At 48.1% G+C, this 15,027-nt stretch overlaps 1 protein-coding gene across 4 annotated transcripts in view; it reads left to right on the top strand.

Moving 5' to 3' along the window:
• The window catches only part of brm (ATP-dependent helicase brm), a 136,364-nt gene that overhangs the window by 62,531 nt on the left and 58,806 nt on the right, over positions 1-15,027 (top strand). For all 4 annotated transcript variants that reach the window (XM_068395055.1, XM_068395054.1, XM_068395052.1 and 1 more), the window contains exons 10-11: positions 1,620-1,829; positions 2,079-2,273. In XM_068395055.1, the coding sequence (XP_068251156.1) occupies positions 1,620-1,829; positions 2,079-2,273 (405 nt within the window). The remainder of the gene's footprint in view (positions 1-1,619; positions 1,830-2,078; positions 2,274-15,027) is intronic.

Genomic DNA, 15,027 nt, shown 5'->3' with positions numbered 1-15,027 from the left:
TACATGATCATCGGGTAAGATTAATATTGAAAAATGTTATTTTCATTAGTAAAATAAATTTTTGAATATACTTACCCGATGATCATGAATTTAAGGACCCTCCCTTCCTCCCCATAGAGAACCAGTGGACCGAGGAGAAAATTGGGTTCTTGTTGACAAGAAGTACTTGAGTACCTGCTCACAGATGGCGCTGTTGTGTACACCCCCACCTGTATAGCGATCGCTGGCGTATCCCGACCTTAGATTTCTGTTGGGCAACGGAGTTGACAGCTACATGATCATCGGGTAAGTATATTCAAAAATTTATTTTACTAATGAAAATAACATATTTCCATAATCGAAACATCGAAAAATCAAAATAAAGAGAGAGAGAGAGAGAGAGAGAGAGAACACTCTGTGGCATAATATCATTACAGTAGCGTGACCTTGAGATCAGCTGATGCCTACCAAAAGTAAAACAAAAGTACTGTAATTGTTGATTATTGAAATGCTTCCAAAATAGGAAAATAGAGTACAATCATGCTTCAATTAACCACAATAATGTATAATTAATTATTAGGGCTTAATAATGAACTAAAAGTTAAATACTGTTTTAGGGAGACAGTGTGTGTGTGCTGGTGCCTGCTTGCGTGCATTCATCATGAAAATATTTTGAATAAATTATGGAATTATATATACAATACACGTTTTTATTCGTATGTGTACAGTCTCTCGATACGGTAGCAGGCCCTTTAGATCAGCTGATCACAATCAAAAGTAAACAAAAGAGTTGGTAGTTGTTGATAGTTAAAATACTTCTGAAATTGAAAAATAGAATACAAAAATACTTTTATGGAGCATATGATATCCTATGAAACAAGGAAGTGAAATAATGATATATAGTAATAAAATATTGATGAAATATGACTTAGATGATTGCTGAATCATGACACAGCCTAATAAATCTACGAAAACTTCACTTTTTAATTTCGACATATGGTCTTCATCTTGGTCGTAAGTCGATGACTACCTGTATGAAATTTCTAAAATTATTCTAATCTATTATCAGTGTTCTGTTAAAAAAGTTATTTTTGTTTTATGCAATCTTTCTAATATTTTTTATGTTTATGAAACCTATAGTCAATTCTTTTCAGTGAGGCATAATTGCACTGACTCGCAGGGGTGCCCTTTTAGCTCGGAAAAGTTTCCTGATCGCTGATTGGTTGAACAAGATAAATCTAACCAATTAGCGGTCAGGAAACTTTTCCGAGCTAAAAGGGCACCGCTGCAAGTCAGTTCAAATGCGTCTCATTAAAAAAAAATTGAGTACAGGAGAACTTAGTTTTTCTGTGGGTTATTCTCTCCAAAATATTTTTATTATCCTCAATTACCCTTGTAATACACTTTAGACAGTAAAAGGGTACCTTTCCATAACTTTGGTTTCCCAACTACATTACTCTCCGTGGATTTCCATAATTTTGTACTAATGTTGTTGTAGGGCTTTTTATGTCTCTTTTTCCTCAAATCACCAGCTTAACATTTAAGAATGTAACGATTATGTGCCTACTACTGGCAGGGGTCAGAAACTGATTGAAAGGAGAAGTAAACTACAGATATATAATTCATATCATCTCTTTCAGGGCCTCGAGTGGTTGGTTTCCCTTTACAATAACAACCTCAATGGTATTTTAGCAGATGAAATGGGTCTGGGTAAGACAATTCAGACTATTGGTCTCATTACGTACCTGATAGAGGTGAAGAAGAACAATGGGCCTTACCTTATCATTGTCCCACTTTCTACCATATCTAATTGGGCTTTGGAATTTGAGAAGTGGGCTCCATCTGTTCAGGTATGTTGAAATCTATTTTTGGGGAAAATGGGATGGTCAGGAAAATGGAATATGTGTGGATCTTACTTTATAATGCTTCTTAAGCTGGTTATTGAATATTTTAGCTAACAAAAGTTTTATTGGTATTGTGAACTCAAAATCTTAGGAACACAATAGGATTCTCTATGCTTATTAATTCCTTTGCTGGTAAAATTGCATTGAAGTGTGAATTCTCTGGAAGACATATCCTGAACTTTTTTTCATTACTAGGTTGTGACTTACAAAGGATCGCCACAAGTTCGTAGAATTGTGCAGAGTCAGATGCGGGCTACCAAATTGAATGTGCTTCTAACAACTTACGAATATATTATCAAAGATAAAGCAGTGCTCTCAAAACTGCGCTGGAAATACATGATCATTGACGAGGGTCATCGTATGAAAAATCACCATTGCAAGCTTACTCAAGTAGGTTGAATTGTACATTTTTAAGTTTTTGTTTCTTGATAATTGCTGTTTTGTCTGATTTTTTGTATAGTTCATACAGTATTATTACTGTACTGTGCTCAAGTATAGTGTGCCTCAAACAATTGCGTATGAAAGCAACTGTTGTTTAACCTCTTTGCTTTATCAGTTTAGATTTAGATAGAATGTAATTGAGAATTTCATGAGAAGTAAGGAAATGAGGATGAGTGGTTTGTCATGATTGTCCTCACTTTTATATTTGAGCAAACTACCTTATCTATATTTCCTGCGTGAAATAGTGATGGTTTGTTCTAACCCCTGAGCAATTCCATTATAGTACAGGGGAACCTTGACATACGAATTTAATTCGTTCCGTTACCATCGTTGTATATCAAAACAGTTGTATCTCAAAGCATTTTTTCCCATTTAAAATAATGTAATATGTATTAATTCGTTCTAGCGCTATTAAACCACACCAAAACACAGCTAAATTACATATAATATACACAATTTATACACAAATAAACGAGTAATAACACACATAATGATGAAATAACACAGTGATGTGATAAATGATAATAAATTTAATAAGATCAATAAAAAAAAAATAAAGGAATTCAACTTACCACAACGAAAGATGACGTGAGGCCAGCAGGAGGAGGAGGTAGGGAGGGGTGGCAGGGAACGGTTTGTTTTCTTTTTATTTATGTATCTAGACTAATAACTACGTAATAAACAAATATGAAATAACATTGCTAAATGAATTTTTATTTAGTTTTTTTAATTACGTAAACACTTACTCATCATCACCTTCATGTCTGGCCTTTTTGGCCTCACTTTCCAGACTTTCATCACTTTCAGGTCTGGGCCTATCGTGCCAACTCTTTCGGTTGTCTTTTATTTTTCGCGATTTTATTCATCTTCACTTTTTTAGCATTCATTCGTCATTTTTATCAAATTAATCATTCTAAACGCCTTCTTAGCCCTCATTCCACGTATTCCCATTCCTATTTTTCATTCCTTCTCGCTTTTCCCAAATTCATGGATTTCGCTAATTTATTTGATTTAGCGTAGATTTATCTTAGGAAATGTGCTACTGCAAGGTCCAGACAATCTGAACACATGCACGCACGCTACCGCCTCCCTCTGTCTCGTCTCTTTGTCATTTTGTTTCGTCCTTGTTTCTCACTGGCGTTTTACTTAACTGTATCCAATAATAATTCATGTAATATTCACATTTTAGTATCGTATATATAATTAAAAACATAGCGAATTATAATCTTATGCATTGTTTACATTCAAATCAGCTGATCAACCCTGCTTAGTCCGTCGTCAACCTCAATTTTTGAATCAAATAATTCCCTTATTAATAAGACATGCTACCGCCGATGCACGATATTTTATAGTTTTTAGCTCTGTGATGCTTGATTATACAGCGACAAAAGAGATTTAGCAAAGAAAAAAAGATTTCATTTATTACACACACACACACACACAGAGAGAGAGAGAGAGAGAGAGAGAGAGAGAGAGAGAGAGAGAGAGAGAGAGAGAGAGACAGACAGACAGACAGACAGACAGACAGACAGACAGACAGACAGACAGACAGACAGACAGACAGACAGACAGACAGACAGACAGACAGACAGACAGAGAGAGAGAGAGAGTGTAAGAGTGAGTGTGAGTGTGTGTGTGTGTGTGTGTGTGTCTCTCTCTCTCTCTCTCTCTCACCAAATATTCTATTTCGTTTTGGAAGCATTATTGCCTTTTCGAAATCATTTTCTTGGGTTTTTACTTATCACCTGCTTTGTCTTTAGCTTTGGGACCCATGGTAAATCATTTATTACTGAGAGAGAGAGAGAGAGAGAGAGAGAGAGAGAGAGAGAGAGAGAGAGAGAGAGAGAGAGAGAGAGAGAGAGATCATTCATATTTCTCTCTCACACCAAATATTCTATTTCGTTTTGGAAGCATTATTGCCTTTTCAAAAACATTTTCTTGGTTTTTTCTTATCAGCAGCTTTGTCTTTAGCCTTGGGACCTATGGTAAATAATAAGATAGACAAAATAACACGAAAAATAGGCAGAAATACAACGAACTACACAACGAAATGTTAAGGATGCGACAATAACAAACAAACAGACCGAACGCCATCTATCGGTCGCCTATAGAACTATCACATCCCAAAATCGTATCTCAAATATTTTGTTGTATATCAAAGCATATATTTTCGAAAATTTTCTGTTGTATCTCAAAACATTCGTATATTAGGGCAATTGTATGTCAAGGTTCCAGTGTATACTACTTTGTTCCTATGCTTATACAAATCTTTCATCCTTTATATAGAGATATGTTTTGAGTGTGAGCTGGAACAGCCATTGAAGTCTTTAACAAGGTAGTTGTTCCGTAACCGAAATACAAACCACGCTATTTACAGAGGGTTTACCTTTTAGCGCAGCTGAAATGGCGAGCCATTAGAATTTAACGAGGGTGTATTACCCCCGCGATAGTTAGCGGGGGTGTAGGGGAGTGGTAGCTAGCTACCCCTCCCCCCCTCACACACAGATAAATGCTCACTTTCACTTTTGGCACGGACTGTGACAGACGTCTCTGTCTTGGTCCTCTCTTGGCAGCCATTGTTTGTTTTGTCTTTACTTAATCGCTTACTTTTCATTTACTCAATATATATGTAAACATGTTTTCATGTTTGTATATATATTTGAGTGTAGAAATCAGTAAGTTTCCTTTTCAGAGTTGTGTGTGTAGTGTACGATATCTACGTGGAGTCCTCGGCAGTTAGGCCACCACGGCGTAATTTTATGGGTGGCGATCGAGTTTGACCTATGTCTTTCTCTCTCTCTCTCTCTCTCTTGAGGTCGTTCACCCTTTTACTACGTGTTACTACGCCCTTGTAGCTTCCTTTCCGTGTGGGGGGGGGTTGCTACGCCGTACGTTTGTCTCAATTAGTTTATGAATCTAATTGTAGTTTTTTTTTTCTTTTTTTTTTTTCAGCTTGTAGAACGATTCCTTTCGGGGTTTTCGTTCTTTCTTTAGTGTTCATTCATTTTTAAATTACATAATTACATAGTTACCTTGTTATAATTCTGTTTTGGTTACAGCTCTCCTTCCGTGAGTGTAAGTGGTTGTGAGGGCACGTGCCTGTTGTGTAATTCTTGTTCCTTTCCCTCGGGATTCCTCTTCGGAGCCTTCCCGGGGGAATGAATGTGTACTAATGTTATTTGTTTTATTTTTTTACAGTTACCGATCTAGTTCGTTTCTGTAATATGGCAACGGTGTGAGCTGTCTTGTTGAGTCCTGGGGATTCGGCTGTTGCTGCCTCCCCCCTTGTATTTTCGTCAGGGGCGTGTCTCCTTCTACTGGAAGTACTCCCGTGATGACGGACAGCTCTCCAGTTCATTTTAGAACTCTCAGGAGGCTTGCCTCCTTGGGCGGGTAACTTTCCTTCCGAGGGAAGTTTTTCCTGTCCAGGCTTGAGTTTTTCCCCTTTTGGGGGGTTCTTCTCTTGCCTTTTTTTCGTGCGACTATGCTCTTGGTGCTGAGCGATCACACCTGCAGTTTCGCTCAAGGGGCTGGGCAACTGCAGGAGCTCCTCTTCGAAGGATTGCTCCTTTTAGGTCACTGGCTGACCAGTCTCTTCTACGAAGTGTTTCTCTTTCGTTCGCGAGAGAGTACACTCATAGAGACTCCTCTTCGGAGGATTCTTCTGTTGCTGTTGCTGTTGGCCTCCCTCGCCGTAAGGCCCACCTTCCGCCTCGTCGTAAGGGCCTCTCATCTCCCTATAAGGGTGCTTGAGGCGCCTTTTTGAATCTCCGTTTGCAGCCTACAACTCCTTTTTCTTGATCTTCCGCCTTGGTGCAGATGGACAGCAGTCTGATCTCGTCTCTCCGACGGGCAACGGTCTTCCCGACGGACAACGGTCTTCCCGACAGACAGCGGTCTTCCGACGGACATCAGTATCCCGGCGGACAACGATCCCTTCGGAGCAAAGGGTTGCCTCCCACGGGGGTTCTTCCCTTGCGTGTCAGGGTTCCCCTGCGCGCCCTTCTGCTGTGTTCTCTCCTGCTCCTGCTCAGTGTTAGCGCACAGGCGCTCTCCTGCTCATCAGCGCTCTCCTGTTCGTCAGCGCTTTCATGATGATCATCCCTGCTGTTCCTGTTGGTTCCTGTTACGCGCCCTGTGCGCCCACGTTCGCCCTCGCGATCTAGAACTTCGGTTCAGGTCGGGGTCAAGGACTCTTCTTCTATGCGCAGGCTTCCACGCGTAGCCTTCTGCTCGTCAGCGATCATCAGCTCGCCAGCGATCACCTGTCTCTCGGCGATCTCCGGATCGCCCGCGTGTGTTACAGCCGGCACGCCAACGTTCTCCAACACTTCTGAAGGAACATGGTTCGCCAGCTACTAGCTCACCTGCGCATGCTGCTCACCATCGCGCGATCACCTACCTGCGGATGCTGCTCGCCATCGTGCGACCCTTAACTGCGGATGCTGATCGCCATCGCGCGACCGCCCACCTGCGGATGCTGGTCGCCATCGCGCGACCGCCCACCTGCGGATGCTGGTCGCCATCGCGCGACCGCCCACCTGCGGATGCTGGTCGCCATCGCGCGACCGCCCACCTGCGGATGCTGGTCGCCATCGCGCGACCGCCCACCTGCGGATGCTGGTCGCCATCGCGCGACCGCCCACCTGCGGATGCTGGTCGCCATCGCGCGACCGCCCACCTGCGGATGCTGGTCGCCATCGCGCGACCGCCCACCTGCGGATGCTGGTCGCCATCGCGCGACGGCCCACCTGCGGATGCTGGTCGCCATCGCGCGACGGCCCACCTGCGGATGCTGATCGCCATCGCGCGACGGCCCACCTGCGGATGCTGGTCGCCATCGCGCGACGGCCCACCTGCGGATGCTGATCGCCATCGCGCGACGGCCCACCTGCGGATGCTGGTCGCCATCGCGCGACGGCCCACCTGCGGATGCTGATCGCCATCGCGCGACCGCCCACCTGCGGATGCTGATCGCCATCGCGCGACCGCCCACCTGCGGATGCTGATCGCCATCGCGCGACCGCCCACCTGCGGATGCTGATCGCCATCGCGCGACCGCCCACCTGCGGATGCTGATCGCCATCGCGCGACCGCCCACCTGCGGATGCTGATCGCCATCGCGCGACCGCCCACCTGCGGATGCTGATCGCCATCGCGCGACCGCCCACCTGCGGATGCTGATCGCCATCGCGCGACCGCCCACCTGCGGATGCTGATCGCCATCGCGCGACCGCCCACCTGCGGATGCTGCTCGCCATCGCGCGACCGCCTACCCTGCGGATGCTGATCGCCATCGCGCGACCCTCAACTGCGGATGCTGCTCGCCATCGCGCGACCCTCAACTGCGGATGCTGCTCGCCATCGCGCGATCGCCCACCTGCGGATGCTGCTCGCCATCGCGCGATCGCCCACCTGCGGATGCTGATCACCATCGTGCGATCGCCCACCTGCGCATGCTGCTCGCGATCGCTCACCTTCGCATGCTGCTCGCCAACGCACGATCGCTCACCTGCGCATGCTGCTCGACCATCGCGTCGGCATGACACAACGCGCCATCGCCAACCTGCGCGTTAGCCCTCACCAGCTCACCACCGATCGCCTGTTGATCCATATCGCCAGCGGTCTTCCTCACCCACGCGGCAGTGCGTTTCCTCGCCATCGCGCTAACGCTTGCGTTCGCCGCCTCGGGCTCGCGCTCGCGCTCATTCACCTGCCCACCCTCACGACCGCTCGCCTGCGCGACCGCTCGCCCGCGCGACCGCTCGCCCGCGCGACCGCTCGCATGTGCGCCCGCGCGATCATTCGACTGTGCGCCCACACGCCCACGTGCCTGCACGTCTACGCTCATGCGCGTCCGCGCCCATGCTCTCTAATGTTCGCCCGCGCGCGAACCAACGGTTTTCCATCACGCGGACGGATGATGTTCCGTCGCGCGAACTGACGGTGTTCCGTCGCTCGAACCTACAGTGTTTCTTCGCACAAACGTCGGCTTATTTCTTGCAGTATCCATTGCTCGTCTATGGGTTATCGCTCGCCGACCACCAGCTCTCGCCCTTCCTACCACGCTCGCCCTCCTTCTGCGCTCCTTCGCTCACCTTCGTTTGCGTTCCTGCGTTACCGCGCATGGGCGCTTCCACGTTCGCCCACGCGCAAATCTTTGAATTACCGTCGCGTGAGCTCCAGGGCGATTGCGACCACGATTCCCAATGGGGTTTTCGCAGCATGGCCAGCCTGGCGAGTTCTTCTGGAGCGTATTTCCAGAACACGGCCTCACCCCATAAACGCAGAGCATGGCACTTGCAAGAATAGGAGAAACTTAAGGGAGATCTGAGCAACACTCCTCTTTCCTGAACCTGGGTTAGCCCTTCCCCGTCATTCCCTGGAAGGATTTTTGGCGGGGGGGTTTTCCGTTCGAGATTTCTCCATCGGACAAGGGGTGACTGCTTACCCCTTCCTCTGAGAGCTTACCAGGTCCTTTCCCTCCTCGGTTACGGCCCGAGGTTTGGTTCAAGGAAGCTACAGGAAGATCATGGGTACTTTCCTCCTCTCGAGCTCAGGCACCTTGGCCTTTCGTCGTTAAGTATCTAACTTGCGGACAAGCTCGATGTTGTACCATCTGGACGCGCTGACTGAGGGCTTCCTTCGGGTGTCTCATCTGTGGAGGTCGACGACCTTAGACACCCTTCCATCCTTGAGAAGAGTTTGTTTGTGCCCAAGGACAGAGACTTAGACAGCGGCTGTGCGGAGGAAATCGACTTTCGTTTTCACTCCTCCAAGGCGCTTTCTTCCAGACTCTGCAGGACTCCAGCGCCCTTTTCTTTCAACCACATCGGCCTAAGTTATCGGCTACGACAACTGGGACAAGGTGTCCAATTGCAGTTTCCTCTGTCAGGAACAGATGGCATGGGAGACTCCCCCGGGGGGGCATAGTCCTAAAAGGAGTTCACGAACTCTAGGATTGCAGGTTTTTCGCTGGGAGGATGCTTAAGGTTACTCATCCGAATGACAGCTTCCCGATGCCCATTCCCGCACAATCTCTGTGATCAGCCAAGGATATCGCGCCTGCCGTCTCTGTCAGCGAATTCAGTGTCTCTGAACCTCTATGCCATAGCGTCAGCAAGAGTTGCCCGGTTGGGCAGAATGATCCATACCTTAGGCGAAGGTCTTCCTTAGGATCATCGACGGCTTCACCCCCGGCCTCCTCAGTCGATCCTTTCTTGTAAGGAAGGATCTGAGAGGGGATGTCCGTAGTCGACCTCTCAGCCCTGATCAAGTTTGTCGAACAAACTTCGGCCAGCGTAGACCAGCAGAATCGATCAGACTGGTAACGAGGCGACAGGACTTCTTAAACCCTGGATCGGAAGGACGGGTACTTTCAGTTTCCATTCCATCCATCTTCCAGGGTGCTCGTCGAATTCAGCCTAGACTGCAAGTATTCCTGCTTATGATGCAGTGTGGCTATCCCGCCGTGGCATAGCAGGTTTGTTTCCCCAGAGAACTCTCCCTGCCTTCCTCTTGGCCGCTCAGGTGCAGGCTTCCGCCTCCTCAGCTGTTTGGAGGGCTGGTCAACTCCGGTAGGCTCGGGTTCGACCTTCTTCAGCGCCGGGACAAGCTTCCGGATGCTTACCATGAGTGTGGGCTCATGGTATTTTGCTTGGAGCCTTCTCTTCCTCTGCCTCAACATCTGGAGTATCTGGCCATGATATTGAGTCAACGGCCTTACCACGTTGGAAACCCCGCTTCTCGTCCGTCCAGCGAGGTTAAGGAACGTCGGTTCTGGTCGGTACTTGGATTGGTGACCACCTGGGGACGCCAGATTCTGTTACCACATCCTCCGAGCCTTCCTTTCAGTTGACTGTGGCAAGACTGAGGAGAGTCGCAGTACCTGTTCTCAGTCAAGCAGAGCTTTCAGCCCTACCTTGGAACGTTTCCTAGTTCTCCTTTCCTCATTGACCCGTCTATAGTCCGAACGGTCGCCTTAGGATAAGTTCCATGTGGGGCGGTCCAAGTTCCGGTGGCTTCAGGCAATGTTTAACCGGACTTCCTGGCCCCTATGGGACCAGCGGAACTATTAGACCTGCAATGGGTGTTGACCTATGGAGCCTCTTGATGGTAGTGGATATTCTCGTCCTTTCCCCACATTCTTGATGCTGTTCTCGGACTCGTCAAAGGAAAGGGGGGGCATGTTCCGGTCCAGGCCTATGGTCAAGACCTGAAGGATACCTCTCCATCATTCAGGCAGGCTTAGGGGCCTTAGTCTGGCCCCGCTACAGATCCTACAGCTCCTGCCGAGTCGCCCCGTGCGCGTCGACTTCATGATTCTGGCGTATTCTAACCAGCAGGGGACGCATTTTCACACCTTCACATCTTGCAGTAGAGATACCGGGATGATTGAGATTCTCTCAATACCACCATCGGCTCTCTCATTCCAGGCAGGGGAATGTTCTCTCCGATTATCCGAGCAGAGCCTCGTAGAGAGAGTGTACCTGGGGGTCCTTGACCTTGGGTAACCAGCAAGTACTGGTCTGGGGGACCTGATCGCGACAGCTTGGAACCTCAAGCTTCCACTGTTCTTCCCCCCAGTCTCAGACCCCGAGACTCTGGACAGATGCATTCCGGTGATGGTGGGACAACTTCGACGCCTGCGTCTTCCCTCCTTTTTGTCTGTGGACAATGGGTCTCAACAAGACCAGGTTGTCTGTCAACCTTTCAATGGGAGAGCTCCACTGGGACTATGCGCAGAACGGTTTCTGGACCCTCTGCTTCCCCTGACGGAACTCCCGGGAGAGCTTCTCCCACGGCGCAGACTACTCAAGCAACCACACTGCGACATCTCTCCCGAAACGGGGCGTCGCATCGGCTTCATGCCTGGAGACACTACGCCTCCTCCTCAAGAAGAGACAACCCGCTACAGTCGCGGTACGGAGGTCGCGTCATCTGCGATAGTCATCCACAGGGGTCTTCCAGGCAAAGTGAAGAGTCTAAGGTGGTTGGTGCCGTGGGAGATGTACCTCTTCCCTTGAGGCCTCTTCTCCAGCAATAACGGTCTTATTGCCTTTCGGCGAGAGGAAACTCCTTTCCGCTCTCGGCAATGAAGCCTGTCGCTCAGCCTTTCCCTGACCTTCAGGCTTAAAGGAATAACTTTTTCCTGCCCGCTGGATCTATCCTCGCTCATGCGAAGTTACGATCGTCCCTGCCCTAGTCGGAGGAAGACCTCCAACTTGGAGCATGGCTCGGACTTTTAGTCCTTTAAGAGATCTCAAGACCCTTTACGACAGTCCTCGGATTGTATTCCGCCTTGGGTCTCCTGCTCACTCTGGCCACGGCCAGTGTGTAAGCAATCTTCTTGGTCTCTTACGACTCCCCCCTTTCTAAGGAAGAGGGGAAGGCAACATTCAGGTTCGCTCTTGAGTTGTTGGCTAGACTCAGAATCTGGGGGTCCCGGCCCTTCGGTCCAATTCATTCAAGATTTCGAGTCTCCATTCTGTATCTGATGTCCCAAGACCTTCTCTTTCTTGCCAGTAAAGGAATCGAGAGGTTAGCGCTGGGAACAGCTGCAGTTTGTCCTCAGTTGCAGTCGATTTGGGAGCACAAGGAGGACACGGGGGAGATTCACCAGTATACCTCTTCAGCCCGGACTCAAGGACATTCATCTCGACCTGTCTCCAGACCCTCCCCCGTCACGTCGCCCTACAGCACGATGTTGGATACATCGCAACGTCCCTCGCCTTCGAGTAATACTACTCTGTGACGCAGGTGCTACAAGCTGGAGTCTGGAAGCGTCTAATGACCTTCGCAGCCCGCTTCCTGCAGGGCGTGACCCACAGGAGTCTCGATACGTTTTCTATCGCTCTGTGGTGGCTACACAACAGCTGGTCTAACCTCAGGCTCCTTTTTGGACAGGTAGCAGAAGGTTGAGGGCATTGTTATCAGGTTTTAGTCTGCATGAACGAAAGAAGTATGTCTGGCTCTTATTTCTTTCTTCATCATCCCCTCTACGGGGAAGCAGCATCCTGGTCTCTGCATATCTGACCTCGAACCTCTGCAGGTAAACCATGCTTCCTTGTGTTCCGAGTATTGAGTCAATACTGTCGCGTCCCCCATACCCTGACGAGGTGGTATTGGGAACGTCCTAACCCAGAGTTCCTTCTGGAACTCCAGGTCAACGGCCTAGGACGGGTCACACTTCTTCCTTCACACACAAGCTTACGTAGGCCACATGGTTCCTTGCGGAGCAAGGAACTTGTGAGGTGCAGGGACTCCTTTTCTCGAGTGCGACTCACTCGGATTCTGAGTCCCCGGGTAAAGCCAAAGCCAGTATGGCTGGGGACTTTCCACCCTACCTAAGGGGTAAGTCACCCTCTGTAAATAGCGTGGTTTGTATTTCGGTTACGGAACAAATGACAAATTCAAAGATAATTTGTATTTTTCCTAACCATACAAACCTTAGCTATTTACACATATTTGCCCGCCAGCCCTGTCCCCCAAGACAAGTCCTACCTCTTAAGTGAAAGTGAGCATTCATCTGTGTGTGAGGGGGGGAGGGGTAGCTAGCTACCACTCCCCTACCCCCCCCCCCCCGCTAACTAGCGCGGGGGTAATACACCCTCGTTAAATTCTAATGGCTCGCCATTTCAGTTGCGTTAAAAGGTAAACCCTCTGTAAATAGCTAAGGTTTGTATGGTTAGGAAAAATACAAATTATCCTCAAATTTGTCATTTTACGACAGGTAGTGAGCACAGGGAAGAAGCTCTGGGCTCCCCTCCACCTGTCGAAAGATATTCACCTTGTTTTCGGCCACAAACACATACTTACTGTTGTTCCCTTAAAATTTTTCATTTTATTTTTATTTCCGGAAGTAAATGCTAGCAGTTGATTGTCGTTCTGATGGATGTGATATAAGAAATTCGTACTTGTCAGGAAAAGGTTGGACCTTGCAACCAGTTTGTGTAAACTGGTTGCATTTCTTGTAGGGGGTATGATTGTTCACAGTCCTCCTTGTGTGCCTAGTGTAGGTCATGACCTCCTGTGCAATTAAAAGTGTATGCTTTGAGGAAGATGAAAAGAACTAAACCTTCTCCAGGATCTGTCTTGCCAAGGCCCAAGAAGACACTGAGTAAGTCTTTTGCTTCCATCTCCTCATTGAGTGCATATGCTACTACTGCTCCTTTACATAGACCCCTGTCTTGGTTCCCGGGATGTATGCTTGAGGTGCAAGGATCCCTCAGAGCAACGTCTATGGCCTTTTCAAATTATAGTGTAATGGGTTCCCCAAGTATTCGCTGCACCCCATCATTGGTTGGAGGCTCTTCACCTGTTTCCTTGCAGAGCGCTGACAATGAGTTTGGCCTAAAGAAGGCTTAAGCCTCCATAGATCTTTCGAGTAGGCCCTCTGTGACCTTGTGCAGGGAGCTTGTCTCTAGTGCCAGTAACCGTAATGATGTCTTCCCCAGAGGTACCCCCTCCCTAGCCTAAAAAGAACTGTTATGGCTTTTAATGTGACACCAGTGCTGGCAGAAGGCTCCATCAACCTTAGGTGCCACACCTGAGATTAGCCATAAGTAGGCCCAGGGTCCAAAAGTGAGGGTTACCCCGTACATAACCACTGACCCCATAACCAATGTGTTATCCACCCCTTCCCCTGTGCCTGGTGGTCTGAGGCCCGTGTATCCTACTCCCTCTGTGCCTGTGACCCCGCTTGTGTCTGTGACTGTTTCCCAGCGTGATGGTTCATGTTGGAGCAACCCGTGTGGTTTCCCCCCTCCTGGGAGGGTTGTCATTGTTATTTTCTCAGACCTTGACTCCTTTGTTTGCTGAGCCTGACAGAATAGTGTGCCTGACTGTTACCCTCAAGCAAGAAAACTTTAACCCAAGACATTGTAAAACCATGGTACAGAGGCTATGGCCCTACCCAATACTAGGCAACAATGTTTTAATTTTGGAATGTCCTAGAAGAGCTGCTTAACGTAGCTAAAGAGTCTCCTCTACCCTTACCAAGTGGAAAGTAGCCACTAAACAATTACAGTGCAGTAGTTAACCCTGGAGTAAGGAAATTTTTGGTTATCTTGGTGTTCTTAGGTGTATGAGGAAAGAGGAGAAAGTGTAAACAATACTCCAGATTATTCGGTGTATGTGTAGACAAAGGAAAAATTATCCGTAACCAGAGAGGGATCCAATGTACTGTAGTAATATCTGGCAAGTCAAACAGCCCAATAACTCTCGAGTGGTAGTATCTCAACAGGTTGCTGGTGTCTCGGTCAACTTATTACCTTGGAGGGAAGAGTATGAGCTACTCCTTTGTCTTTGCTGTGATCATTGCCAAGGATTCTTTCCCTGCCTTTGTCTGGTTTGTGCGGGGGGGTGGGGATTAATTGCTGGACTAGCCTGCTGCAGTCCCTACCTCTGTTTGTTATGAATGTACTCGGGATTCTTCTGTCCCTAATACATCTGACTTTGGACCAATGCTGATGCAGGCAGACCATCCAAATCAGAGTTTTCCTCTGTAGGTGGCCTAGCTCTCATCTGTCAGTGCACCGATCTGAGGGAGGCAACCGAGAACCTTTCTTTCAGGAGGACCTCGGTCATTGATTGTCATTTACAAGGGTTGATGCTGTCCTTGGAGCTGCCCTTGACAGATGTGGTTGGTTTGCCCCTGGTTGGCGAACAGCTCTGTAGACCTACTATCAAGGCACAGAAGTTT

The sequence above is a fragment of the Palaemon carinicauda genome, chromosome 20 (assembly GCF_036898095.1).
Source record: "Palaemon carinicauda isolate YSFRI2023 chromosome 20, ASM3689809v2, whole genome shotgun sequence".
NCBI classification, from domain to species: domain Eukaryota; kingdom Metazoa; phylum Arthropoda; class Malacostraca; order Decapoda; family Palaemonidae; genus Palaemon; species Palaemon carinicauda.
Note: the sequence above shows the minus strand (reverse complement) of the source record. Positions and strands in the feature narration are given on the sequence as shown.